This window comes from Candida margitis (assembly GCF_024628925.1).
Source record: "Candida margitis strain CBS 14175 chromosome Unknown scaffold28, whole genome shotgun sequence".
Classification (NCBI taxonomy): domain Eukaryota; kingdom Fungi; phylum Ascomycota; class Pichiomycetes; order Serinales; family Debaryomycetaceae; genus Lodderomyces; species Lodderomyces margitis.
This window is the reverse complement of record NW_026261882.1, coordinates 87,691-114,676: the sequence shown is the minus strand read 5'-3', so window position 1 is coordinate 114,676 and position 26,986 is coordinate 87,691. Positions and strand designations below refer to the sequence as shown.

Sequence of the window (26,986 nt, the reverse complement as noted above, 5' to 3'; positions counted from 1 at the left end):
CTTCAAACCAAGCGACAAAAGAACTTTACAAAAAAGGGAACAATGAAGCCTAATTAAAGGTGTTGATGCAAGAAGACAATTATCCAACCTCCATCTTGTATATATCTCCTATACAGAAAATATGCATAAATTGTTTAAAAAAAAAAAAGAGAGACAAAGAGAATCCACTAGAAACATGTTTAGGTACTTATTAATACATTCAAGAACAATTCTACACATTCTAATCACTCTAGTCGCTCTACTCCTTTTTACTTAACTCCACGCCCTTCCTAAGTTAATAGTATTTGACATCCTCTATAAAGTAACTGATATACTTTAAACTCAAATACTCTCGAACCACACACACCAAACACAATCGCTTCTTAAACAATCACACACATATTACACTCCTTATTTCATCAAAATATTCCAAATTCATTCAGATCAAGATGTGGAGTGTTACCATTATTGTTATCACTAGTATTACTCTTAGCTTCATTAGCTTGTTGCAAAATTTGTTGTGGTGATAATGTCGACATTTGGAAACTGTTGCCGCCACTATTTAATCCACTGTTTAGCGCACTATTGTTTATTCCATTGCCCATCATCACTCCACCATTGCTGAAATTCTGGTTGGTGAAATCGACTCCCACGCCAGTTGTATTCATGCTCATGCCCAGCGGTGCGCGTGAGGAGGGGTTAGTGAATGTGTCTGCGAGTAACATATCATCGAATGGCTGTTGGAATTGAGAATTCGTTGCCGAGAGTGGGGGTTGTTGTTGCTGTTGTTGGGGCTGTTGTGTGGGTGGTTGTGGTGGTTGTTGTTGCTGTTGCATCTGTGGATGTAGACGTGGTTGTGCATGCTGTTGTTGTTGCTGCTGATATGGTTGCATCTGTGGTTGTCGCATAGGTTGACTTTGTTGTTGCATATTCAACTGCAGCTGTGTGGGAACCTGTTGCTGTTGTAGGTGCATCAGATTGGGCTGTTGTTGTTGCTGCTGCTGCTGTTGTTGGGATGGTAATGGTGGTTGTTGGAATTGGCTCATACCCCCTCCACCTGATTGCTGTGGCTGCATTTGCTGCTGCTTTTGTTGTTGAAACATCTGTTGTTTCCTCATCTCATCCATCTTCATTCTCAAGTACTGCAATGCTTCTGCATACAACTCTTGTAACTTTGCGTACAAAGGAAACAACTCAGGCATATCTGGAGGTGCCGATAATACCACAGGAAATGTAGATCTTGAGGCCTGTTGCTGCTGCTGTTGCAGACCATGATATTTTTCGTATATGTAGTTCAAGGTCGTTAGATTACACTGTAGTCTCTTGATGTAGTTAGCGTACGACTGAGTAATGTTGGCTCGGTTTTCATTTGACATTTGTTGCATTAACGATTGGTTACAAATGACATTGGTATACATGTTACTGCATTTTTTCATAAGATGAGTATTAATCAAAAGCAAGCATGTGACTCTATCCCTATCTAGAGACAAGGGTGCTTTGTCGACGAAATCCATCGTTGATCAGAATACGTGAAATAAGACAAAAATTATCACTTTGTTTACCCTTTGTATAGATTTTGTTTTACTTTTTTTACTTTTTTTTTGCTCGGTTTTCTTTTTTTTTTCTTTTTTTTCATTCACTTTCAATTTGCGCATGTGAGGCATGGTGGTGGCTAATATTTTTTACATTTCTATGTCTCCGCTATGTAGAGATACACTATATACAACTCATGCACGAGCAATTGAATCAGCCCTTGATCCAGTCACACGCCTCATTCCAATAAATGACATGTCAAACGTAGCTCTTCCCTGAGTAAGAGCTCTCAATTTTGACAAGTACCCAATCATTTCCTTCAATGGTGTTTCAGCTATAATAATCTTCTTATTAGCAAAGTCCTCACTTCTACCCTTTGTTTGTGATAACGTATAGTCAGGTGGAACATACGTCTTTTCGGAAACTTGTGCTGTCCAATCAGCAATTTCGGCGTCTTGTATTGATTCGTCTTCAACAGCTAAAATAACGGCTTGGCACCTTTGAGTTAAATCATGCGACACTTCACCCAAGTCGCTTGAATTGACATAGACCTTTGTTATCATCACCGGCTCTAATATGGCAAAGTTGGATTCCGTTTCTTTTACTGATTGAATCGCCTGTCTACTTGCATTTAATAATGAAGAAATCTGTTCTTCGCCTTTATCTATGGCGGCATCCCAGTGATTGACTGTAACCAAGGTAGAGTGCAATGAGAGACCTAATTGTGGACCTCCCATTTGTAACGCTGTTAAGCAACCGTTTGTTACAGCTTCTTTTAAGTCATTCAATGAGTTTGGACATTTCCATCTTCTGTCACTTAATGCAGTTCGAACATGTTCTAAGGCAGCAGTATCGGGCAAGATGATGACATTGTTTTCATCTTCAAAAATCTGTGCCCCTGGTACTGACTCAAAATCAGCACAATTCTCAACATGACCAACAGTTAGTTTAACTTGAACATTTTCATCGCAAAAACTTCCCTGTGTCTCTGTTTTACCCACAAATGATTCCTTGAAAGAAACCGCCACATCTCGTAAGTTAGCCTTTGCCTTCATGTCATTAACCAATCTCTCACGAACAATGTCCAAATGTAATTCTCCCATGCCGCTAAGTACGGTTTGACCCAATTCTTCATCCACATGAACTTTTAATGACGGGTCTTCGCGGACTAATATATCCAAACACTTTTTCATATACGCCTCGTCTCCAGCTGTATGTGGCTCTATACTTGCGTTGAACAAAGGAGGCGGAATGTCTATCGGCATCAATGTCAAACTTGATTCAAGCGGTCCCATTGATTTCTTGCCCACTGCGCTACAGACAAATGTATCACCTGTCTTGAACTCTGTTTCATAACCTGGAATCACCCCAATATCACCTGCGCTGATACTTTTCACTTCCTCTGGGGTATCACCATGCATCACAAGAAGATTTCTCACCAAAAGCTTTTTGCCCGTCCGAGTATTGACCAAATTAGTAGAAGCATTCAACTTCCCACTATAAACCCTAAAGAAAGTCATAGGTCCTCTCGTTGCGTGTGTCATGACTTTAAAGACAAGACCAACCGTCAAATTCTTGTCATTGTTAAACACCAATCCCCTTGCATCGTCCATTTTCTTTGAAATTTCCTTTTTCTTGCTTTTGATCTCGGGCAATGTTGTTTGCAAGGGAGATGGCAAATACTTTACAATCCCATCCATCAACGGCTGAACTCCAATATTTCTAAATGAAGACCCACAAAATACTGGAGATAGATAGTTTGCAATTGTGGCTTTTCGAATCGCCTTGTCTAACAAATCGGGGGAGATCTTTAGGTAGTCTTCATCATTTTCAAGAAAAGCATCAATGACTGATTCGTCTACTTCGCCAAGGGTTTCCACCATGGACTCCTTCGCACTGCAATACATTTGGAAAAGATCAGGGTTCGAGTCATCCAAGTCAATAACATCGATTTCTTTACCAAACTCGTCTTCTTCTTTCCATTTCAACAATTTACCGTGCAATACGTCAATAACACCTCTAAAGATGAATTCTTGATCAGCGGCAATTTCAAAGTATGGAATATTGCACAAAACCACCCTCGTTTCTAGCTTTTGAATAATCTCTTTAACGGTTCTACTAAATCCAGCACCAGGACGGTCCATCTTGTTTATATAGACAATTCTCGGTAAGCCCAATACGCTAGCTTGTTTCCAAACTTTCTCCGTTTGTGCTTCAACACCAGCGACTGCATCTAGAATAGTGACAGCTCCATCCAACACTCGCAATGAGCGAACGACCTCGAATGTAAAATCAGCATGGCCAGGTGTATCAATAATATTAATCTTGTGTTCATTCCACGGTATCGTCGTGGCTGCCAGTTGAATAGTAATACCACGTTCCCTTTCGGATCTAAGATAGTCGGTCACGGTATCGCCCTCATCAACGTTTCCTATTCTCCTACTCTTCCCACTATAATAAATCATGCGCTCGGTGGTGGTAGTTTTCCCGGCATCGATGTGAGCAATGATTCCAATATTTCGGATTTTCAGTAGTGCAATATTGCTGACGGTAGAATATGATCTGGCTGAGAAGACATCTTTTAGTAGTTTATGCCTCAATATCATGTGGATGAGATAGATTGGCATAACACTTCGAGAAGAATTGTTTTTTTTTTTTTTCAAAATGAATTGTTTTTCTGGTTCAGTTTGTGTTGCAATTCGGTTGCAAAGAGAGGATCCTTTAGAAATATTTTAAAAAGCAGACGCCAACCATTGGGATTGGGTCCCCATAGCGACGTGGAGTTTGATATTTCAAACAAAAGCTGTAGTGTTTGTATTAGGGGTGGGAAATGTTAGCATAATTTGAATGAAGCCTAAGCCTGATGAATTATATTTTATTACGTCCTCAATCTTTAACTATGGTTGGAAATTGCCTTGTCAAATCATCAAACCAACCTAACAAAATCATCCCTTTTAGGCAACATTGAGGTGACTTTCAGTGGTAAAAGGGTTGTGCTGTGGCCAGTACATTTTTCCGGAGCTTCTGACCTGTGTTTGGTCGTTTCAATTTTTATGTAGATAGAACCACCTTTCTCTCAACGTATAGTTTCAATAACAAACATTCATACACTATGTGAGTTATTGCTCTTGAGAGTATTTGAATCTTTTTGTTTCTCTCTTTTTTTATTTTAATAAAGTTTTTGCCACTATTTTGGCTGAATTTTTACAGAAGAAAATTGTAATGATGAATCATCTCAAAAGACAAGAAATACTCTTCAAATGCAATGAAAAGTTTAAGCCAAACTCTTATAAATGTAATAAAAACACCATCAAGTCATTAAACTTTGAAATCATGGACTGTTTGGTTGTGAAATGTTTCAATTCAATCTTAAAATTATCCACTATTATTTAAAGCAAAAATCAATTTTCCGAAAAATTAAGCTTGTGGCGTAGTTGAACATTTGTGTTTACTGTTGTGATCGACCTAGAAATGGGTCGAGCTCGGCGGCTACGTTAGTGCGGGTGGTTGGTCTAGATGGTATGATTCTCGTTTAGGGTCGTTAGCAAGTCTTCACGGATTGGCTTTTGACTTACGGGCGGTCCCGGGTTCGATTCCCGGATCACCCCGCTTTTTTTTTTTATTTTTTGCCTCTACAGATTGGCAATTGAACTGCCATGTTTTATTATTACCCTCTTTTCATTCAATGTAATGTCATCTAGCAGCCCATGTTATATTTTTTTTATTGTTGTTTTGGGATTATGTTTAAACGTATTGATACTAAGTTATACTAACACCACATTGCACTTATCACGAACAAAAGCTCTTCCTGTAAAGGGATAAGAAGGTGGTCAGTACTCTGCTGTTATAGCTATCTTGTTGTATTAGCCATGGGTACGGCCCATTCATATAGTTCTTAGGTTTAAAGAATTTGGAGATCCCTTTGTTCTAGCAAATTCTTGTTATCGACAATAGCTTTAGCCACGGATACATCGCACTTATATCGGAGTTATTAACAAAACCTAAAATGGTTAGAGAAATTATATAAACTGAGATCTATGCGCTCTTTTTTTTTTTTTTTGCCAGTCTTCGGAGATAAGTATCTCACAAGAGCTAAAGCAACCTTATTCAACCTAAGGTGGGCTTCTGAGTCTGTGTTTCCTTTTAAGTGTGTTGATTAAAGGGATTTCAAAAGGACCTATAGTATCTCGCTTGCAAATGTTTGTGATGTTTTGGCATTTCAGTGTTAACTCCGACAATGCTGGACCGCAGATCTTTTGAAAGGCAAACAGAAGCAGCATGTCAATAGATCGCCTATTGTTCTTGCGAAAACAGTTAGGATATAACAGAAACTCCTTTAGACTTTGACTTATTAACTCCTCTTCTCCTTGACAAAGTCTACCATATATACCCATTAAAGTGTGGCATCAATATTTTTCTTTTTGCGGTTTTTCTTGTTTCTCGCATAAACGGTCCCATCTCGATCCGCTTACCGAGTTTCAGCCTTTTCTGTATTTTTAAAAGAAGCGCTTATTTCAGAAAAAAAATTTACTCTATAATATTTTCTGACTAATGGGGGAACTTGAGCTAATATATATATAACATTTCATCCGTTACTTGTGGCTTAAATCATATCACCGACTTTGCATAATCATTTCTTCCCTCAATCCATTGTCATCATAGACTAATAACTCAACTTTATTCTCAATGACATCAGACGGCTCTTCAGATGACAATACAAGAGCTAGTTTGTCTAACTCCAATAGTTTGGAGAAACAGATAGATATAGAGAAACCTTTCCCACCCAAGGAAGCCCTCCAAGATGACGACCCAAATACAGATGGTGGATACGCGTGGGTTGTATGTGCTGCATGTGTGCTTTTCAATTTTTGTACGTGGGGTATGAACTCGGGATTCGCCATATACTTTGCATACTATTTGAAACACCAGACTTTTGAAGGAGCAGACAAGATGGATTACAGTTATATAGGAGGTATCGCTTTTGGAGTAGGTCTTGCATTTTCACCCGCTATCACTGTATGCATGGGGATATTCGGGTTTAAACCGGTGTTGATAGCTGGGAACTGCTTCCAATTTACGGCCTTGATGTTGGCAAGTTGGTCCACAAAGCTTTGGCAATTGTACTTGACACAAGGTCTAATGCAGAGCTTTGGTCTAGCTTTCCTTTCAATCCCTTCAATCACCTTACTACCACAATGGTTCAAGAAAAAAAGAGTTTTAGCCGGCGGTATAGCTTCAGCGGGGTCAGGTTTAGGAGGGGTTGTTTTCAATTTAGGTATGCAAAAAGTCGTTGACCATTCAGGTGTATTTTGGGCGTTGAGGGCACAAAGTATTATCGGGTTTGGGTTAACCTGGATCGCAATACTTGCAGCCAAAAGTAAAGCATCCAAACACAACATTGAATTCAAGTTCATTGACCCAACAGTGTTCAAAACTGCAGGGTTTTACTTGGTTTTATTCTGGGTATTGACTTGTATATTTGGTTATGTTATCGTATTGTACACATTGGCCAACTTCACACAGAGTTTAGGTTACAGTGAGCACCAAGGTGCTATAGTATCTGCTATGGTGCAGGTCGGCTCATTATTTGGTAGGCCAGTCGTGGGGTATTTATCAGACAGGCTTGGTCCTGCTTCAGTGGCTACTGTGGCGTATTATCTTGTCGGAATATTTTGTTTGGCAATGTGGATACCAGCACGAAACTATGCTACCGTGGTTGTTTTTGCCTTAATAGAGGGTGCTCTCATGGGTACCATATACGCTATTATTGCTCCACTAGTGGCACGAATTTTTGGACTACGAAAAATGAATGTGGTTTTTGGAAAAATCTGGAGTCTTATGGGTATTGCTGGTGTATTCTCACCAGTAATCGGTGTCAAACTCGTACGAGGAAGTGGTGCTACTGTTGATCCTACAAGTTACCAATATTGTTCCATTTTTACTGGTGTTATTTTTCTAGCTTCTGCAACAACCATGTTGCTAATCAGGGGCTACTTGAAAGCAAGAGATGAGATAATAAACAAGGATGGGCTGGTTGATTCAGATCAAGTCGATATTACCCAAGTTTCCGTGCCATTTTTTGCTGTCTTTACGAATGCATTAAAAATAGGTGGAGAAAAAACATGATAGCTCTGTATAGATAATAAATCTACAATTTATTCAATTTTCTAGAGAAAGACAGGGTTGTAGAAGATCGAGAATATGTATTATTGTTGTCGCTGAGTAGTTATCCACTCTGACTGTGTCGGGGATTACCGAGGCCACGCATAACTCTTTTCAATAAACCAGTTTTGTATTGTAGACTAGAGGTAGAAGATAAAAATTTAGAGTCACATCTGAGTTCATTTTCAGAGGGAGGGACACACATGGATAAATATTCACCTCCAGGTGTAACATGGGGGGTGGTAATTGAAGCTTGGTAGGGTGGAAAAGAAAAAACAACACGCGTCGCATAATCCTCGCATACTTATTGCTTTCTTTATAAGTAAACAGTAAGTAATTGGTATCATCTAAATACAGGTTAATACTTCTATTAAACATAGTATACACGTAAATGGACTTTTCCAATAATGGATAATGTACCACTTCCTCAAGATACCTATACATGTGATACACACCTCCCTGTTTCCTACTTTGGTGATATGCGTCTAAGAAAAGGAAATATAACCACCAATCCTGCATAAACCGAAACGGCTCTCTAGCCACGCTCCTCGCCAAATCAAATAAAAAAAAACAAAGCAGCCCAGAACTCCGTCCCTCACACTCTCTCCACTCTTGACTCAACGTTGGTTATTTTCTGCTATTAACCATGACTAATCCCAAAATTAACTATAGATTGGTGGTGACGAGTGAATCACACCAGGGCTATACCAAGTCTTCCTTTCTTGAGGAATTGAGGGACTTGAAAAACACAGAATTAACTACTCTTGATATTGAAAAAGCCGATAAGGAAAAGTTCACCTTCCCGCATGCTTTGGAATATATCCACCTTTTAGTTGAATACGATGAAAAAAAATGGGAGAAGCTTACAAAGTACACTGATTACCTCAAAAGTAATTCTCAATTGCTTACTGAAAATACAAACGTGGGGTGTCATATATTTTTCAACGGAGATAAAAGCTGGAAGGATTACAGTGCCATCGATGTGGAGCAATACAAGAAGTTCATATCAACTGTCAAAAACATTTGCGGGGATAAGGTGACTCATTTGTCTATTGTGAATAAGTTTTCTCATGGGGATGAGGATGGGAATAAATCAGAAGTGGAAGCAGAAATTAGGCTGGATGTAGAACCATGGAAAAACTTGAAGCATTTGGACTACACCGAGAGCAGTGTTGAATCATTTCCCGATATCAAGTTTCCAAAGTCCTTGGAGGTTTTGAATATCAGTGGTGACTTTTTCTTGAATCAGTTGAGCTTCACTATGCCATCCAAACTAAAAAGGTTCCACGCCTCAAGTGGGTCCCTTTCTTATCTCCATGGAATCCATTTACCTGCATCCCTTGAAACTTTGGACCTTCTGGGGAACAAGCTTTACATGTTGGACGACATCAAATTCCCAAATTCATTGACTGATATTGACCTATCCGAAAATCGAATTGACCACTTAGCGGGTGCTAGATGGCCACCGAAACTTGAGTCGTTGAGTATCGCATTCAATCCCATTGAGTCTTTGAAGGGAGCAGCCTTTCCTCCGTTGTTGAAATTTTTAGACGCTAGTACAATACCCAATGATGCAATGGTTGGCGTCAAATTTCCCGAACTGCTTGAAGTCTTGAATTTACAATCTGCAATGACAACTCCTCGCGGATTGAAAGTTCCATCAAATGTCAAAACTTTGGTTTTGTCCGAGGATGGTGTCACGAGCGTCAACACTTTAAAGTTACCAAATGGGATTGAGACGCTATATTTGAACGGTAACAAGATCAAGACTTTAAATAAAGTTCAATTCCCTTCTAGCCTCAAAGAATTATATTTAGGTGACAACCTTTTGACGACGTTAAAGAATGTTGTGTTTCCAAACAGTTTGGAAACTCTTGACATAGAGAACGACCCAGAGTCCTTTGATAACGAAAAGCAGATTATTACATTGAGAGATGTCTCTCTCCCACCAAACTTGAAAGTCTTGAAACTCGGCTATCAGGGTATCAGAATTCTTGAGAATTACGAATTCCCCCAAAGCTTGACCCACTTGAGCTTAACCTACAATGATATGAAATCCATAAGAAGCATTAAATTTGGCAACAACTTGAAGATTCTCGACTTGAGTGGTAATCCAGAGCTTTTATCGCTTGAGAATGTCAAAATACCGGAGTCCGTCACCGAATTACGGGTTCCAGAAGAAATGGTGCCCAATTTGCCTGCCGACATTGTAGACAGAGCCAACAAAAACAAAATTATTTTGAAGAAAATCCCTACCAATATCAGTGTTTATGAAGGTCCTCTTTTTGACGGGCCCGGAGTTTTTAGTGGTGCTCAAATTCAAGAGGCAATGGAAAAGACGAAACAGGAAAGAATCGCAGGATTTGAAAGAGCTGAGTGATTTGAAGGGGTGAGGAGTGTGAATTTGTGTTAGTTTGAAAGCTTTACATTTTCATTTATATACTTCTATGTTACACCCAAAAAATGACTTATTCATCATCTTCTTCGTCCGATTCATCTTCCTTGTTCTCTGCTTCTTTGCTTTCCAACAAACGTTCAAGCTCGGCATCTTCGGTAGCGGTTACCGCCTTTGGTGCCATGTTAACCTTGCAAACACCACCGTTTGACTCTATACTTTCGACGATTTTCTCAATGGCCGATTCCAAAAGACGTATTCCTTGGTTCTTGTCTAACGATTGCACCGAAAGGAAATATAACGGGGCAGCAACCAACTTAGCCTTGACTTGCATTTGTTCATTCGACACCGATTCTGCCGCTTTCAAGGCCAGTTTGATCGCATCTATACCTTCGTATCCAAAACACGATACTTCGACATCTGCTCTTATATTGATAGCTTGAGGAGTCAATCTTCTTGATATGTACGTTTTCAACTCTTCCAAAACGCCTTCGGATGGGGCCACAATACCTTCGAAAATGGTTGGGTCAGTAATTGAAAATTTGAACGCATCGTATGCATGCCCATACTTTCTGCTCAATGGCCAACCTATGGTTTCATACAATTTTTCCAATGGTATGTTGAATTTTTCAGCACAATGTCTCAAGATGGAATGCACTGCTTTACTTTTGTTGTATCTTTCGTCACATTTGACAATGTCTTCTGCGGACACTCTTCTCTTTGACAAATCAATATAACCCTTTTCCTTGTCGACCCTCAATACAACAGCAACTTCATTCTTTCCGACTCTAATCAACTTCTGAATGGAACGGATACGTCTTCTTGATAATTCTGATAACAAAACCATACCTTCAATGTTGTCATACTCCAAAAGTTTGACGTATGCACCCATTTCAGCTATTTCTTGAACGTTGACCATAACAACTTCGTCCACTTCTGGATACTTGTTTTCATAAAATCTGCAGTTAGTTGAGCTCATTGTGGAATACAAACTGGTCTTTTTGTTGGAGATGATGTATATGTAATTTGCCTTATAAACTATCTGATGATGGGATCTGACTCAGATTCTTGAAATTTTTCACGAGAAAGAGAGAAGCGAAAAAAAAAATGGAAAAAGGAAAAAGCAAAAAAATAAAAAATTGGTATTTTATGCACGTCTGCAAATCTCATGGAGACAGGTTTGTTTTATCGTATATGTGATGGATAGTAGATCTGTTCGAGAGGGCCATCATATAGGTTAATATATCTGAGCGTCAGGTGATTGTGAATCTGTTTATTACAATATATTGTGTTGTTAAAGGAACTTTTCTGCTTTGCACACTGTTGCATATATAGTATTGGTATTTGCTGGGAATGAGAAAATGGCCTCACGCGGAAAAGGAGAGCATATCGATGGATGCGCTCCACTATAAGACCTTTGCTTTCAGCATTTCAAACAAGCTGATTGTTTTTTGCAAGCGATGACATATCAAAAGGACACTACTCTCCAATTTTATGAAATTGTAACAGAAAGAGTGTTGAGAAGTACGGCCACAATGCTACCAAACATATCATTGTGAAAGCATTCATAAGAGGTAAACATTTACTTTCTCTTTTATCTGAGGTAACAACTCCGTTTTCGCAATCATTCTTTGCTACGGCAAAACAATAAATAAAAACAATAAATACTGTGAAATCAGTCTAAGTGATTTGGGGGATCTTTTGCTGTTCAGTCACTCTGCCCTTTTGAGGAAACCCACTTGCCTTACTCAGCATCGGACGCGAGCAAACGTTTGCCTTTGTTTGTTGGTTAAACCACAATTGATTGTGGTTGCTACCGAAATGCACACCCCCTTAGCTTGATTCAATTGCGGTAGTGGTAAGCATCAAGTAAGCGTTCTCCTCACCTTGGGACCGTTGTTCAATGAAAAGCAAGTCAAGGTCCAAAGTCCAAGTCTTTTCTATCTCTCTCGCAATCTCCCAGATTTTGGTCAATGTCGTAAATTGTCGTACGTCACTCCACTTTTATTTGTGGTTTCTCTTTTTTTCAGACAAACGAAGTTTACCAAATCCAAATACCCTCTCACACAGAGAAAGATCTCTCAGTTGCCTAATTTGCGTAACACATTTTTAACATAGCTTATGCACCACAACACTTCTTGAAGAAAACTACAGATCCATCATTCGTTGCTTGATTTTTGCTACCCTTATACGCTTTATCTAAGTTTTTTACTACTCCACTTTGCATACTGATTTTGTGCTATCATCTCACCCCGCCAAAACCCAATATATATATATATATATATACTATGGACATAGAGAATGGTATATATATTGAAGATAGTTCCAGAGCCAAGGGCATTAAAAAATTGTTTTACAATAAGACTAATAAGGTGTACATCATATCCATGACGATCGTTGCAAACTTCTTACTATTTTACAGTCTCCATTTATTAAATGCCAAGTACTGTGAAGCATTTCCATTCGTTTTACCCCGTACTGAAAGATACACACTACAACAGTCAGACTCCAACCTCGGCGACTTTGTCAATAGCTTTCAAAACAAAGAAATCTTTAGCCAGTTACAGTTTGGCGAAAGCGCATTTTATGATCGAGAGTTAAATGTGGTTGGAACAATTGAGTTTTCCAAGTACAATCAGTATCAAAACCAGCCATATGTTGCTAATGGGTATATTGGCAGTAGAATACCCAACTTGGGACAGGGGTTTACCTACGACCAACTAACTGAATCTCCCGATTCAAATAAAGATGATTTGTACAACGGATGGCCGTTGTTTGATAAAAGGTTTTCCGGAGCCTTTATGGCTGGGTTCTACAACCTTCAAGAAAATACAACGGGAAACAATTTCCCTGAACTATTAGAAAATGGGTATGAAAGTGTCATATCTGCCATCCCTCAGTGGACTACATTAAAGTTGGTCATTCAACAGGGCGACAATAATTATACATTAGACCCGGCTTTGCCTGAAGGAACAGGGCAAATAACAAACTATGTTCAAAACATGTCATTGTCTACTGGGATTGTTACCACTCAATTTACATGGCTAGAGGTTTTAGATGTAAAGTATACTGTACTTGCTCACAGGTCTGAAATCAATTTGGGTTTGGTCAAGGTGGATATCCAGAACAATGGGAATGACACGGTCGAACTAAGCGTGATAGATGAGTTGAACTTTGATACAGCACAAAGGTGTGAGTTGAATCTGATTGGCCACGATGATTCCGGTATCTATGTGTCGTTTCTGCCAGATAACTTGGACTACATATCTGGTGCTATTTATTCAACGCTTCATCTTGACAATGTAAGTCGTCGATCAAGAAAGAAGCAAACCAAGCAAAGTTCAATGATTCGATTACTCTCCCAAGAAACCACCCAATTAGGAAAGACAGTAGGGATTGTTTCTACAGACCTTGATCCCGCCAAATTGAAAACCACTAGGGATACCCTTCAATTTGCAAAGCAGATTTCGCAAAAGTTTGAACACTTGGGCTTGATAATTAAATCTCACGTGCAAGCATGGAAGGAATTGATGGGAAAAATCTCGACGATAACGTTTCCAAATGATTCATTGCTTGATTTAGGGTCCAAGGCCTCGGCCTACCATTTGCTCGCTAATACGCGTTCCGATGCACAAGGGGTAACTGGAGCCCTCGGTGTGGGTGGTTTAAGCTCAGATAGTTATGGCGGCATGGTTTTCTGGGATACCGACTTTTGGATGTTTAATGCCATATTAGCTCTCAATCCTGGCCACGCAAAAAGCATAGTAAATTACAGAATGCATACGCACCAGCAGGCTTTGAACAATACTCCTCAAGGATGTGAGGGCGCAGTTTATCCGTGGACAAGTGGAAGGTTTGGAAATTGCACTGCCACAGGACCTTGCTTGAATTATGAATACCATATCAATTCAGCTATTGCTATGGCTGCGTGGGAGCTATATATAAGTGGAGCAGTTGATGAGCAATACTTGGAAAGTACAATCTACCCCTTGATAAATGATGCGGCAAAGTTCTACTCCGATTATGTAACAAGCTACAACGATACTATTGACAAGTTTGTCACCAATAATCTCACAGATCCAGACGAATATGCAAATCACGTGGACAATGGAGCTTATACAAATGCCGGTATTGCACTACTAATGAATTGGATAAATGACATTGGTGCTATACTTGATGTCGATATGCCTAAGATATTTGCTGAAATCTCGCAAAAAATGTATCTTCCAACAGCAGACAATTCACAGAACATAACATTAGAGTATTCAGGAATGAATTCGTCGGTAGGAATTAAGCAAGCCGATGTTGTACTACTAACATATCCATTACAGAATAGTTTGGTTGATACTGACCAGGCATACACAAATATGGAATTCTATTCTGGAAAGCAAGTGAGTTATGGACCAGCAATGACATTTTCAATCTTTTCCATTGTGGCATCTAATTTGGCCTCTAGTGGTTGTGCATCTCAATCATATTTGCACAGGGCAATCCAACCATACTTGAGAGGACCATTTGTACAATTTTCTGAGCAAAATAACGATGATTACAAATCAAATGGAGGTACGCATCCGGCTTTCCCATTCTTGACTGCCCATGGGGGGTTTGTACAAGCCGTCATACACGGATTGACCGGGTTGAGACATACCTACACCATAGACAATGGAAAAATGTCGAGGTCGTTGAATTTGGACCCAATTGCTTTGCCATGTTTAGGCAATGGTGTTCAGTACAGTGGTATTCATTATGATAACCATACAATTTCGATGAATATTACAGACTCGGAATTTGTGATTCGAAATGAAGGAAAGACCAACAAGAGGGCAAACAATTACATAACTATAACAATGGCTGATAGAAACCCTGAACACGGCACATACAAATTGAAGGACAATGAAGAAAGAACATTCAAGTTATTTCAACCGAGCAAGAATGTGGAGGACAGCTTATCAGAATGTGGTTTGGCCACATTTTATAACATCACTGAGAGTGCTCCCGGAGATTCATCTTTTCTGATTAATGATGGTGACAATACTACTAGATGGCAGGTAAAGTATAACGATACAACTGGAAAAGTGTTGATAGACTTGCACACAATTAAAAACATATCCGGTGTCACATTCAACTGGGCTGATAGACCGCCCAAGCAAGTTAAACTTCTGAAATATGCAGACACAAAATTCAACGCTGTCACTGATTTTTTAGCCAAGGTGGATTTTGGCAACCCAGTTTACAAAAATTATCGCTTTGCCAACCCCAAAGAGAAATTGCTTAATCAAAGCGATGTATTTGAGCTAGTGCACTCAGAGGATGTCCCCATAAATGCACCATTTTCAAGTGCAGAATTTCAAGAAGTATTGGTACCTGTACGACATAATACGACGTCATTGGATATCAATTTGCAAAGCAGGTTCCTTTTACTTGAAGTAGATGGCATTCACAATACAGTGCCAATTGAAGATGACTATGGTGGGGCCAAGATTGCTGAAGTTAGTTTTTATTAAGAAATAGATTAGATTAGAGGAAAAAAAGTTTTATTTTGTTGTCTTTACAGTTACAAATATAGTATGCTTTTGACTCTACGTTTTCTTTCAAAGATATCAATTAATAGCATTCAATTAAAACGCACCGAAATGGAAACCACTATTCTTGTAACTCTAATACATCGCTTCCGCCATTCTAATAAGACGTTTGAGACCCGTGTGCCAGTTACCTAACTCGTCACTAAAATTTGTAGAAATTTCAACGTCGATAGCATTAGCTTCGTCAAACTTTTTATCCTCCAACAAAGCACTGACCTCTTTCAAAGAACCGGCAAGGGGCTTGGACAAATCGTCGTTATTCAAATGATCAAACAAGATGTTTAATCTATGTTCCATATCAGCGCTATGTTTTGCAAACTTTTCTGGAATATTTGGTTTAATTGCCTCCATGACCTTGGTCAAAGAAGTGAAGATTGGTTTCGTCTCTTCGGATATATGCGATCTATCACCTTGAGGGTATCTATCAGGGACAGCAGCAGCAGCTGGTGGCTGATTGTTCACCGACACAGGTGGGCGTACCGGACCAGTTGGGGGAGGTGCCACTGGGGTGAATGGTGGCTGAACCGGAGTGCTCAGGCTTATTCCAAATGGCTGTTGGGGTGGAGCTGCAGTTCCAAATCTTGAACCCGCATCAGGTGCTGGAACGCCTGATACATGGGGTAAGTTGTTCTGCATTTGTGGAGGTGGAGCGTATGGATTCTTTGGTGGTGCAACGGCTGGCGTTGGCTGTGCTCCAAAAGCTAATGGAGGAGGGGATGCATACGGAACCTTTGCTGGTGCTGGTTCACTTGTTGGAGCATATGGGTTCTTCTTAACCGCATGAGGAGATGCAGCAGCTGTTGGTGGCGCACCGAAATTTGGAGTTCCCAGCTGCGGCGGCTGTTCAGAACCTGGTGGTGGGGCATATTTGCTCGTTGGGGTTGGCTTTGGCGATGGCACTTGTTGAGTTGGGATTGAAGTTCTAGATGCGCTACGGCTGCTAGTTTTTGGTGGTGGTGCAAAACCCGTTGTTGAGACTGTTCTCTTCGGAGGGGCAAAGGAAGTATTCAAGCTCGTTTGACTTTGTTGGGTTGGCAATGGAGGTACAGATGCAAGGGGCACAGTACCAGGAGCTGGACTAGCAACAGCCACAGCGGCAGCAGCAGCAGCCCTACGTGGAGCAGTTGTCTTTGGTTTGAATGTTTCCGGCAAGTCATTCCACCCATCAGTTTCCAGCTTGCTGCTTCTAGGAGCTGAAGAAGAAGAAGAAGCAGCAGCAGCAGGTGGAGGTGGTGGAGGGGCTCCCGATGGATTATGCAATGCGGTAGGGGTGGCCACAGGGGATGCAGCTTTGTAGATGTTTGTTGGTGCATATGGGTTGGGTTTTGCATATGGATTTGTCTTGGGCACCGCCGATGGGTAATTCAGCTGAGGGAAAGCTACTGGAGGCTGTTGAGATAATGGTGGGTTTGAATATTGAAATCCCGCTGGTTGTTGAGTAGGAACTGGAGGGGTTTGGTATTGAAAGCCTTCTTGTTGTAAACCTGAATTGGTTGCAGCTGGGTAAGGAGCTCTAGATTTGGCAACAGAAGCTTGTCTTACAGTTTTTTGCTCAATTCCCACACCTGGAGTTTTAGAGGAGGACTTGTTTGCACCCGAAGCTCTGACTGAGGAGCTAACATCTTTTCCAGTGGCTTTTAAAATCCTTTCTTTCTCAACTCCAGCAAGCTCGCTTGGCAATAATTGTAAAACCTTTTCCGCCAATTCAAATTCACCTGAACCAGAAACGAGATTTACAAATTCCAACAACGCTTTCGAAATAGGCTCAGCCAGTGGACCCGTGATAGTACCATCATTTTTGGAATAAAACTTGTAAGTGGCAATCTTTTCAACAAAGTTTGTCAAAACATGTAAACGCGCTTCGGAAGGCGATGAAATTTCTTTTGCGTCAGAATGCAACAACTCTGATTCGTACTCTGGTAATTCTTGTAACCAAAGATTGGCCAATTTGTCTAAAGCACCACCCGCCAAGTAACATGTGATTGCATCTTCTCTCTTTCCATCACTTGAATTCAAGATACGATCTCCCAACTCAGACAACTTATTATTGTAATCTTGAGAGTCTGTGGAAATAGCGGCTATTCCTTTGGCAATCTCTTTCCAATCACGAACATTGGCATGTACAACAAGATCAGTAACGTTCCTCGAAGACACATTGTAGATAACCCTGGCTAAACTATCCTCCTTGTGCTTTTTGAAATAGGCGGTTTTCACAGCTTGCTTAACATTTTCAGATGCATCCAATGCCAATACTAACGCTTCAACCAACTTTTTTTGATCCAAAGAAGACTCCACCGCTTCTTCAATCTTGTTGCTCAAGATCAAATTGATCAATTTCTTGTCAGCGTCAGATGCGTTTGACCTAAAAATAGAAAAGTTTCCAGTAGGTACGTAATCGTCACCATTGGATTTTACTTTGCCATTACCAAGGTGCTCGAAGAAATCGGCATCGCCTTCTGTGTTGACAGCGACATCTTCGCGCAAACCATCCTCGTTTTCTAATTGAGGCTCTCCTTTGGCCTCGGTTTCTTCCTTATCGTTCTCAGTTTCAAACAATTTATCCTTTCCACTTTTGGAAAAAGTTTCCAATATCTCCCAATCGACTTGGTTTTTCCCCTTTACAGTCCCATCATTTAATCTAGTTTCAATAATGGTTTCATACTTGCCATTTTTCAAGTTCTCAAAGTCACTGCCCTCTTTTTTAAATCCAGCCAGATACTTTTCAATTTTAACGATGGACTTTCCGTTTACACTTTCAACAGATACTAACTTGGATCCAAACCCAAAAGACACAGCCACAGGGTTCTTGAGCCAAGCCGGCGCTTGCTTGACTTCAAAAATTGGCTGTTGAGTTTCGGTGACGGATAGCTCATTCCAAAAGTCATTGTCATTGTTTGATGCATTAACTTTGGTTGACATCGGTGGTGACGTGTCTTGAATAGTCTGCACAGTGATCTTTCCATCAAATGAAGCGGTAGCAAAAATGTCCGGTGCCGATGGAGCAAATCTGGTCTTGAATGCCCAATTTGCGGTTGTTGGGTACTCTACCAACTTCTTCCCTTCCATGGGGTTCCACAATATAGTGGCATTGTCTTTTCCACATGAAATCAACAAGTTCGCATCTTGCTTACACCAGTCGAGAGACAAAACTCCCTTCTTGTGCCCTTCAATCACCTTCTCTGGAGCGTTTGAGTTTCTCAAATCCCAAGTCAAAATCAAAGGACAAGAATCATTATCACTGGCAGTAACTAATTGCGTAGACTTCGTTGGGTGCCATGCAACATGGGAAAAGTTTGCTCTTCCTCCTGGCCCGTTATACGAAAGATGCAATACTTCCTTTTTACTTTTAAGGTCCCAAATGGATGTATATCCGCTGTTGCCAGTGCTTGCAAAAATGTGGCTTACTGAATTATTCCAAGCAACACTACTTATCTCATCCATTGGCGTCATTGCTTGACCCGGTGCAAACGGTTCGGTAAACTTCTTGGTGTCCCATATATAAATTTGCCCATTGGAGCCTCCAGTCACAAGCACATGATGCTGGATGGGGTTGAATTGCAATGATTTGACGGCGCCAGTATGTTTGTCAGATTTATGGACAGACGATTTTCCAAGGTCTTTTGTTTTGATCATCGTAGCTACGTCCCAAAATTCAACAGTTCCATTTTCAAAAGCACCTGCTAACAATCCTTTCGATCTCCCGTCAAATGGCTTTGACCATGCTAAGGCGTAGAATTTGTGCTCAACCAGTGCAGAGAAAAGTGGTTTGTCTTTGCTTGTTGGTGAAAATATGTCCCAAATTTCCAATGTTGCTGAAGAACTAAAGTCAATGTCAACGGCCCCCGCGACAGTTCCAGTGGCTAACAAAGGAAGACTGTCCAGACTCCAGGCAAAAGTTGAAGTACGATTAATTTCACTTATTTTAACCATATTTGCACCCTTGTTATCTCAATGAAAGTTTCGGTGATTCAATTGGGTTCGTGCTGAAATTCGATTTGAGCTTGATTCTAGTTGTAGTTCAGTTTACAGGCGTTGTGTGGAATTTGGAAAAAAAAAAGAATGGAAAAAAAAGGTAGAAGCTTTGTTGATTTTTAAAATCAGAGAATAATGAAAGAAATTATTAATGTTGCTGTAAGAGTTTATATGAGCTTGATATAGTTACGACTGGTTAATAGTGTATCAAAATGAACCCAAAAAGACAAACAGTAGTGATCTGCCCTTAATTGGTAAAACCAGCTCACAAGTCAGCCGACCCAGTTACTACTTGTTTCTTGGTAACCTCACTTTGAACAACGCATCAAAACAAACTACGCGACATTATTTTGAAGTGACTTTTTTTTTGTGAGAACTAAAGAACGACATGAAATGTCGTAATTGTTTTTGGTCTCTGTTTAGTGCAACAAAGCCACAAAACGCGCATATTGAAAAACCCAACATAGCGTTTCTCTTGAAATATGTACCAGAGCAATATTAAAGCTCTTTAGTACAATTAGACTCTATTCTCAAAGAAACTGTGGAAAAGAGAGCACAAACAGTCAACTTTTGATGTATAATATTTGCTTGTCAGATTGCAGCAATGACAGCGCTCCATGAACGCACACTATAAGAAAGTCCCAATAACACAATTCCAATGACATCTACGCCTGCAATCCGGTTGCACTACCCTTGAAACGGAAAGAAACCCACAAATTTCAACCAATACCCAACAAGTGTTTACAAGAAAATTGCATTTTCCATCGTAAGATCCTGCCGAGGTTAAATCGTATTTTCCTTTTTTCTTTCTTTTTTTATTTTATTTTTTTTTTTTATTATTTTCAAATATTACTCAGATCATTTTCAAAATAAACCATAATCAATGCAGATGTCTCTAAAAAATGGCCAACAACCTTGCATATTTAGAGTATAAATCACTATAAGTACTATGGATGCTAACTTGACCAAAAAGAGTCGAAATGTCCTACTTGCTCACCTTCTTATCAACCGGGTAGGCAAGCCGTCGCTCAAGGCGTTCCTTTACGCGTATCTTTACCTAGTACTTCCAAAGGTAATCAAAGCCATTGCAAGTGGGGTGAAAAAGGGAAAATATGGCAGGATAATACCAAGAATGAAAAAGACTATGGTGAAAGCGTTACACCCGTACAAGTTCCCAATGTTTGCTGCTAGCTTGATCACCGGGATTAACGTCTTGGAGCCCATAGTGTACGGTCTTCTTAGGAAGTCTAGATTCCTAAAGAGACCTTCGTCAGCTTTATTTGTTTCGACATTAGCATCAGCCTTGGCTTCAGCATTAGTTACATTCCCTTTGTTCCAGAGCCACGTTGTTGGTTTTGGAAGATACAATTCGCTAGATCTCACTTTGTTGGTGGCCACTCGGGCCTTAGATACTGTGTTTTCATCCACATTGTCCCATATTACACCTGCAGGAATTAGCCAGTACGGAGATGCTTTATTATTTATCATCAGCAGCACTTTAGTTATGTTTTCTTGGTTTTATCATCCAGAGAAGTTACCGCCTGCTTACTCCAAGTGGATAACGTCCGCAGCCAATATGGACCCTGATTTTATTGAGGTTTTAAGGTTGGTTAAGAATAAGGACTTGATTTATGGCCAACACGGCCCGTATGAGGATTACTTAGCCCCATACTTTGTTAAATACGGTAAAGACCCAAGGGGAGGAAATACTGTAATAAATCAACCAATAAACTGCGAAGCCGTACACGCTTTCAAGTGCAAAAGCTGTGAGCTACACGCATTGTGGAGATTCTGGAGAGGCTTTAAGTTTGCAGTTACGGTATATGGACCACTAAATTTGTTCATGTTGGTATTCCCGCTGAAAGTAAAGACTTCAGCGAGATTGCTCAGGGCAATAAAGTCCACTTTTCGCTCCTCATGTTTTTTGGGTGCATTCATTGGCCTTTATTGGTATGGAGTATGTTTGGCGAGAACAAGATTGTTACCCAAATTGTTTCCCAATATCCCAAGACCCAGATTTGACGATACTATTTGTGCAGCTTCAGGGGCTATTATGTGTGGTTTTTCGTCATTCGTAGAGACAATGCAAAGGAGAAAAGAGTTGGCATTGTTTGTTGCTCCGAGAGGATTGGGTACATTGGTCCCCTCCGAACCTTCAGAGAATAACTTGAAAATAGAAAGCTTTGTCTTCTCAATTAGCTTGGCTATATTAGTCGCATATTCCAGAAATAGGTCATCGAGTGTTCGAGGTATTTTCGGGAAGGGTCTTAAACAGATATTCAATGTTCAGGAATACAACTAATTTAGCAATGGCATATATACTTAGTAGTAGACTTTTTGTAGACGAAATATGAGGCACATTTTTTTTTTACTGGAAGGTAGCGTGTTTGAAGAAACTATTTCCAGCTTTTTTCCCATTTTCTAAACAGAGTTGTAGTAAAGAACACAAGAAAGAAAGAAAGAAAGAAAGAAAGAAAGAGAGAGGCTGACACTCTATTGGGACATGATATGTTGGATAAAGAAGTCGAGGAAGAGATAGATACAGTTGAATATGATTTTGCTATTCCACCGACGGGCCCCGTGAAAAATTTTGACAAAAGACATGATCATATTAGAAGCTTATTAAATGTACCATTATTCGACGTCTTGTTAAGATTCATTTTCGATACTGTAATATCCCTTTGCGACCCATTTACTCAACCGGAGGAGACAGAAGACTATGTTTTAAGTGTCAGTTGTATATCAGATTTGCTTATTTCTCTTCTGTACTCGTTTTACCGTGAAGCTAAGGATGCACATGACATCGAAATCGATTCTATCAAGTTTGACATATCAACAAAGTTCTTCACATTGCTTCGACTAATACATGATTTATTGAATGCGTCGGATGAGTTGAAATTGAGATTCGTGGACAATAGCGAAGGGAGTTGGAAAACATCCCTTGCTGAGTGGACACCAAAAACCACAGTCTCGGGTGATGAGCTCAATTTGAAACTTTTGTATTCCATGGCATGTGTTCTTGTTATGTCGATTCAAAAGATGTTTTCTCCCGGTGCTGGAACGTCTAACCTAGCGATGAACCCATACCTTCATTACTTGATAAAACTTTGGAAGTGCCATACCAATATCATTTTGCTTGGTCTTGAGATAGACCGCCGCATCGAGTTTAATAACCAGGAAAACAACGAAGAAGAAGAAACACCTTCGATAATAATCCAAGTTTTGAAAGGCTCAAGCTCAGTGCGGTGCGTGCTTGCGTGGATAATAAACCAAAACCCATCTCTGGCGATCGATTACGATTTATCTCAGGAAACTATCAAATCAATTGCCGATGGAGCAATGGACTTGGAGAATGAACCAATTTTGAATTTTATCGAACCCTTGGCAAGAACCACTACCAATGGTGGCGCAATCCTGGTTGATATGAGGTTGGTCATGATAGCTTTGTTGATTGTGTATTCGGCAACTTCCTTTACCAGCGAGCAACATCGTCCTATAGAGGAGCCCTCTGTCAATGAGGAACAGGCAGTAAGAAAGCTCAACAGATCCAAGGGAATAGCAGAGTTGGGCGACGTACTAATTGATTTAGAGTACGCTGACCGATTTGACGAAGATATTAAGTACATGCTCGAATATGAAATAGACGATGCTGATGACGTAGACGAAAATGATCAAAAGAGCCTTGTTCCTGATTTGAACACAATAGCGAAGGACGAGTTGGCAGAACAAGAGGCTATAGATATTCAATTTGACGACGAGGGGCGAGACTGGCGGGACATAGTAAGAGGCGAAAATGTGCGCTTCAACCCAATGTTCCTTGAGAAATTTGCTGCTTTCGACGGTGGGCAAGATAAAACTGAGTCTGACGACCTATTCACAACATGGGATGAGTTGTATTTTACTTTTGAATTTCTCTCTGGGTTTTCTATTGAAGGCAGTGCTGAGGCAGAAGCCAAGATTGGGCAGCTGGTAATTAATACGATATCAAAGGCAATCAAGGATGAAATAGAGGGCAGAGAAACTTCCATTACTCCCGATTTAATTCACAAATACTGGTCGTCTCCAGCTCTGGAGAATGACATCAAAAAGGCACAAGACAACAACAAATTGCTCATTCCCATTTTCAGTATCACTAAATTTGAGCTTATGCTACAGACCAACTCAAAATTAGCGCGGGCAGCTATGGATGAAATGCTCATGTGCAACGGACATCGTCGATTATTGATCTGGTTTATCACACATGATTTGAACTTGTCGAATCTACTCATAGATTATGTATTTCAACTTGCCGTTGGACTACGAGGTAGTCCAGACACGTCCTCCCCGTACATATTTTCAAGACAAGGTGGCAAAGTCATATTGAGTGAGGTGGAACAGCTGATGCTTTTGCATGAGTTTTTCACCAATAGTGCGTTCTATTTGTCTGCGAATGAAGGTCTTGAAATTGATGATGGCTATGAAGTAGTATTGGCCGAATCAATAGCAAAGAAGTTGATGATACTTCTCTGTTTGATGATATCGCAACTAATGAAGCTCAATATCATCAAGATTGGTGACAAAAGCTCTAAAGACGATATCCATAATTACAACAACGAGTTACAAGTGTTATTGATTGGGTGGATTGGAAAAGTCCCGGAAGCTAGACAATTGTACTTTAGGATTAAAAGCTTGCAAAATGAGCAACGTGTAGAGACCGTTAAGGATGAATCGTCTATTGATCCTGAGCAAAGAAAAGAGCTATTGGTGAAATATAAAGATATGACTGCTCTGGAAATTGACGACGATATAGACGCTAATTCCCTCAATTCAAGAATAATTGATGAATTTGCTAGAAAAATCGAGATTGGTTTGTTGGCTATTTTGAGCAAGGGAAAAATAAGCAAATCGAGTACTTTTCAGAAGGATTTCCATACGTTTATGGCAAATTTCAACACACTATGCAAGATTGAAAGGTTTGCCGAATATTTGTTTGAAAAGTTTGAGGCTGTTATCACTTCTGGTGATGTAGCTGATTCAGGTAAGAGCTTGGATTCTCCAGAAGCTGAGGAATCAGAGGCTGAATCTAGAAATGCGGTGTCAAATGGCGATGAGACAAAAGGTAGAGAATCTAGAAACGAGAACAAGAAGAAGTCGAAGTCAAAGTCCAAAAAGAAGGCAAAATCGAAAAAGACTCGGTAAATAGCGGTAAGTACCTGCATAAATCTGACATTTTTCTAATCTGAGTCAACAATACTCTCTCTCTTCTTTCTCGACTTCTGTGCGGCTCTTGACTCCGCCAAGCGGAAAAAAAGAAATAGTAAGGGCAAACAAACTGAGGAGTCGATTCTCACTTAGATTTTATTTTTAAATTCATTTATAATTGAAGAAGTTTACCAAATGTTTAAGAACACATTGAGTGCACAATCCTTCAGGTCTTCTATCATGTCTGCCAAAAGATTCAATTCTTCAATTACCCCCGTATGTGTCAAAGAGCGAAAACAAATTCACGAACTTTGAGATACTAACAACCTCAATTAAAGGTGAGAACCTCACAAGCTCCTCCACCTGCTGCTTCGTACTCACAAGCAATCAAGGCTAACGGTATGTAAACTACACAGTCGTGGATATATATTCAATTGCCCAATTCAATTGTTAATACGATACTAACATTCGTTATAGGCTTTATTTATGTTTCCGGTCAAATTCCCTACACTGCTGATAACAAGCCATTACCAGAGTCTTCAACAATTCAAGACTATGCCGAACAAGCAATTCAAAACGTTTCTGCCATTTTAGAAGCATCAAATTCTTCTTTGAAGCATATCGTCAAGGCTAATATCTTCTTAACTGATATGAATGCCCAATTTGGCGACTTTAACAAGGTCTACGCCAAATACTTTAACGAGCATAAACCAGCTAGATCGTGTGTTGCTGTCAAGGAATTGCCATTGGGAGTTCCATTGGAGATAGAAGCAATTGCAGTTGAGAAGGACGACTCCAAATTGTAAGCTCTGATTAAGCACATAGTCTTTACAGTTATTCAATGAATATTATCCAAAAAGACACTTCTTTGTAAACCAGCGCTACCGATATATTTCTGTTGCAAGAATGGGAGAGAATATGGGGAAAGGAGGCGGCAACCTGGCAATCATAGTAGATATGTTTCTCTTTTATGAATTTTCTTTAGAGGGGTCTAAGCAAGACAGGGGGAGGGAGCCAATGATACTACAATAGATCTCTTACAACGCAAACTGAAAGGAAGACTACACCGTATACCCTAGGCGATATTGCTGCTCCGAATTCATCTAAAATATATTCACGCCTGTTTTGTCATATTACGCGGAGCTCCAAGCGTGTGTTTGAAAAGGTAGTGTACAATGGAATACTTCATCCAAACAAGAAGAAAAAAAGCAGTCACAGGAGGTCAGGTGAAAAATTTTTCAACGCAAAACACCCTTACCGCAGTAGAGCCGTCATTGCACAAAAGTCCTTTTTTTTTTTCATCCTAACGAGACAGAACCTACATTACAGAAAATTTCAAAATTTTACAGAAGAGACCTTTTCCACGTACCAACACCATCGACATAATACACCTTAACAATGGCTCAACGTGTTACTTATAGAAGAAGAAATCCATGTATGTTTCAAGCACTACTTCATATTGACCCAGCGCATTCAAACTGGACTTTAGTTGATACACTTGGAGGAGATATAGTATTTTTTGCTGAAGTGATGATTCCACGATGAATTTGGCAGACCTACTGGGAATGAATAAGAACTAGGCTAAATTAGTATCAAGGATTGATTACTAGAATATTGGAAAACAATTGTACCACCAAGGAGGGCTTCCTCTTTGCAAGATTTGTACCACAGCATTGAGTTACCTTTGGTACTGTGCGATGATCACTATCTCCAGATACATTTCACCATCCCTGCAAATTACTATATCCTCTGTCTGACAGTATCACATCAACTTTTTTGATGCGTTTACGTCTAGCTCAAGTTACTAACTTTAATGTATAGACAACACCAGATCCAACAAGATCAAGGTTGTTAAAACCCCAGGTGGAAAATTAGTTGCTCAACACGTCAAAAAGGCTGCTTCCAGAGTCAAATGTGGTGACTGTGGTTCCGCTTTGTCTGGTATCTCTACCTTGAGACCAAGAGAATACGCTCAAGTTTCTAAAACTCACAAGACTGTCCAAAGAGCTTACGGTGGTTCAAGATGTGCCAACTGTGTCAAAGAAAGAATTGTTAGAGCATTTTTGATTGAAGAACAAAAGATTGTCAAGAGAGTATTGAAAGACCAACAAGAAAAGGAGAAGAAGGCTTCTGCTGGTAGAAAATAAATAAAGGGGGATAGTTAGCATGCTTTTGAATGTAC

At 40.0% G+C, this 26,986-nt stretch overlaps 11 protein-coding genes across 11 annotated transcripts; 7 read left to right on the top strand and 4 right to left on the bottom strand. All coding sequences in view use genetic code 12, as the record gives it.

Annotated features, from left to right (window-relative positions):
• Nucleotides 1-398: 398 nt before the first annotated feature.
• CANMA_004269 (uncharacterized protein) lies at nt 399-1,493 on the bottom strand (the record flags this gene model as incomplete). The annotated part of the gene is made up of 1 exon (XM_051816529.1): nt 399-1,493. The coding sequence occupies one exon, from the start codon at nt 1,491-1,493 to the stop codon at nt 399-401; it is 1,095 nt and encodes a 364-aa protein (XP_051670165.1).
• Nucleotides 1,494-1,706: 213 nt separating this feature from the next.
• MEF2 (Mef2p) lies at nt 1,707-4,118 on the bottom strand (the record flags this gene model as incomplete). The annotated part of the gene is made up of 1 exon (XM_051816528.1): nt 1,707-4,118. The coding sequence occupies one exon, from the start codon at nt 4,116-4,118 to the stop codon at nt 1,707-1,709; it is 2,412 nt and encodes an 803-aa protein (XP_051670164.1).
• A 2,080-nt stretch (nt 4,119-6,198) lies between these two features.
• On the top strand, nt 6,199-7,638 carry CANMA_004267 (uncharacterized protein; the record flags this gene model as incomplete). The annotated part of the gene is made up of 1 exon (XM_051816527.1): nt 6,199-7,638. The coding sequence occupies one exon, from the start codon at nt 6,199-6,201 to the stop codon at nt 7,636-7,638; it is 1,440 nt and encodes a 479-aa protein (XP_051670163.1).
• Nucleotides 7,639-8,320: 682 nt separating this feature from the next.
• On the top strand, nt 8,321-10,054 carry CANMA_004266 (uncharacterized protein; the record flags this gene model as incomplete). Its single annotated transcript, XM_051816526.1, has 1 exon — nt 8,321-10,054. The coding sequence occupies one exon, from the start codon at nt 8,321-8,323 to the stop codon at nt 10,052-10,054; it is 1,734 nt and encodes a 577-aa protein (XP_051670162.1).
• An 88-nt stretch (nt 10,055-10,142) lies between these two features.
• On the bottom strand, nt 10,143-11,048 carry SUI2 (translation initiation factor eIF2 subunit alpha; the record flags this gene model as incomplete). The annotated part of the gene is made up of 1 exon (XM_051816525.1): nt 10,143-11,048. One exon carries the CDS (start codon nt 11,046-11,048, stop codon nt 10,143-10,145), a length of 906 nt encoding a protein of 301 aa, XP_051670161.1.
• Nucleotides 11,049-12,357: 1,309 nt separating this feature from the next.
• On the top strand, nt 12,358-15,573 carry ATC1 (alpha,alpha-trehalase; the record flags this gene model as incomplete). The annotated part of the gene is made up of 1 exon (XM_051816524.1): nt 12,358-15,573. The coding sequence occupies one exon, from the start codon at nt 12,358-12,360 to the stop codon at nt 15,571-15,573; it is 3,216 nt and encodes a 1,071-aa protein (XP_051670160.1).
• Nucleotides 15,574-15,726: 153 nt separating this feature from the next.
• PGA63 (Pga63p) lies at nt 15,727-19,581 on the bottom strand (the record flags this gene model as incomplete). The annotated part of the gene is made up of 1 exon (XM_051816522.1): nt 15,727-19,581. One exon carries the CDS (start codon nt 19,579-19,581, stop codon nt 15,727-15,729), a length of 3,855 nt encoding a protein of 1,284 aa, XP_051670159.1.
• Nucleotides 19,582-20,572: 991 nt separating this feature from the next.
• CANMA_004262 (uncharacterized protein) lies at nt 20,573-21,925 on the top strand (the record flags this gene model as incomplete). Its single annotated transcript, XM_051816521.1, has 1 exon — nt 20,573-21,925. The coding sequence occupies one exon, from the start codon at nt 20,573-20,575 to the stop codon at nt 21,923-21,925; it is 1,353 nt and encodes a 450-aa protein (XP_051670158.1).
• A 206-nt stretch (nt 21,926-22,131) lies between these two features.
• CANMA_004261 (CCR4-NOT core subunit) lies at nt 22,132-24,801 on the top strand (the record flags this gene model as incomplete). The annotated part of the gene is made up of 1 exon (XM_051816520.1): nt 22,132-24,801. One exon carries the CDS (start codon nt 22,132-22,134, stop codon nt 24,799-24,801), a length of 2,670 nt encoding a protein of 889 aa, XP_051670157.1.
• Nucleotides 24,802-25,044: 243 nt separating this feature from the next.
• MMD1 (isoleucine biosynthesis protein) lies at nt 25,045-25,610 on the top strand (the record flags this gene model as incomplete). Its single annotated transcript, XM_051816519.1, has 3 exons — nt 25,045-25,080; nt 25,143-25,203; nt 25,282-25,610. 3 exons carry the CDS (start codon nt 25,045-25,047, stop codon nt 25,608-25,610), a joined length of 426 nt encoding a protein of 141 aa, XP_051670156.1.
• Nucleotides 25,611-26,202: 592 nt separating this feature from the next.
• On the top strand, nt 26,203-26,951 carry CANMA_004259 (60S ribosomal protein eL34; the record flags this gene model as incomplete). The annotated part of the gene is made up of 2 exons (XM_051816518.1): nt 26,203-26,239; nt 26,626-26,951. 2 exons carry the CDS (start codon nt 26,203-26,205, stop codon nt 26,949-26,951), a joined length of 363 nt encoding a protein of 120 aa, XP_051670155.1.
• Between the last annotated feature and the right edge of the window lie 35 nt (nt 26,952-26,986).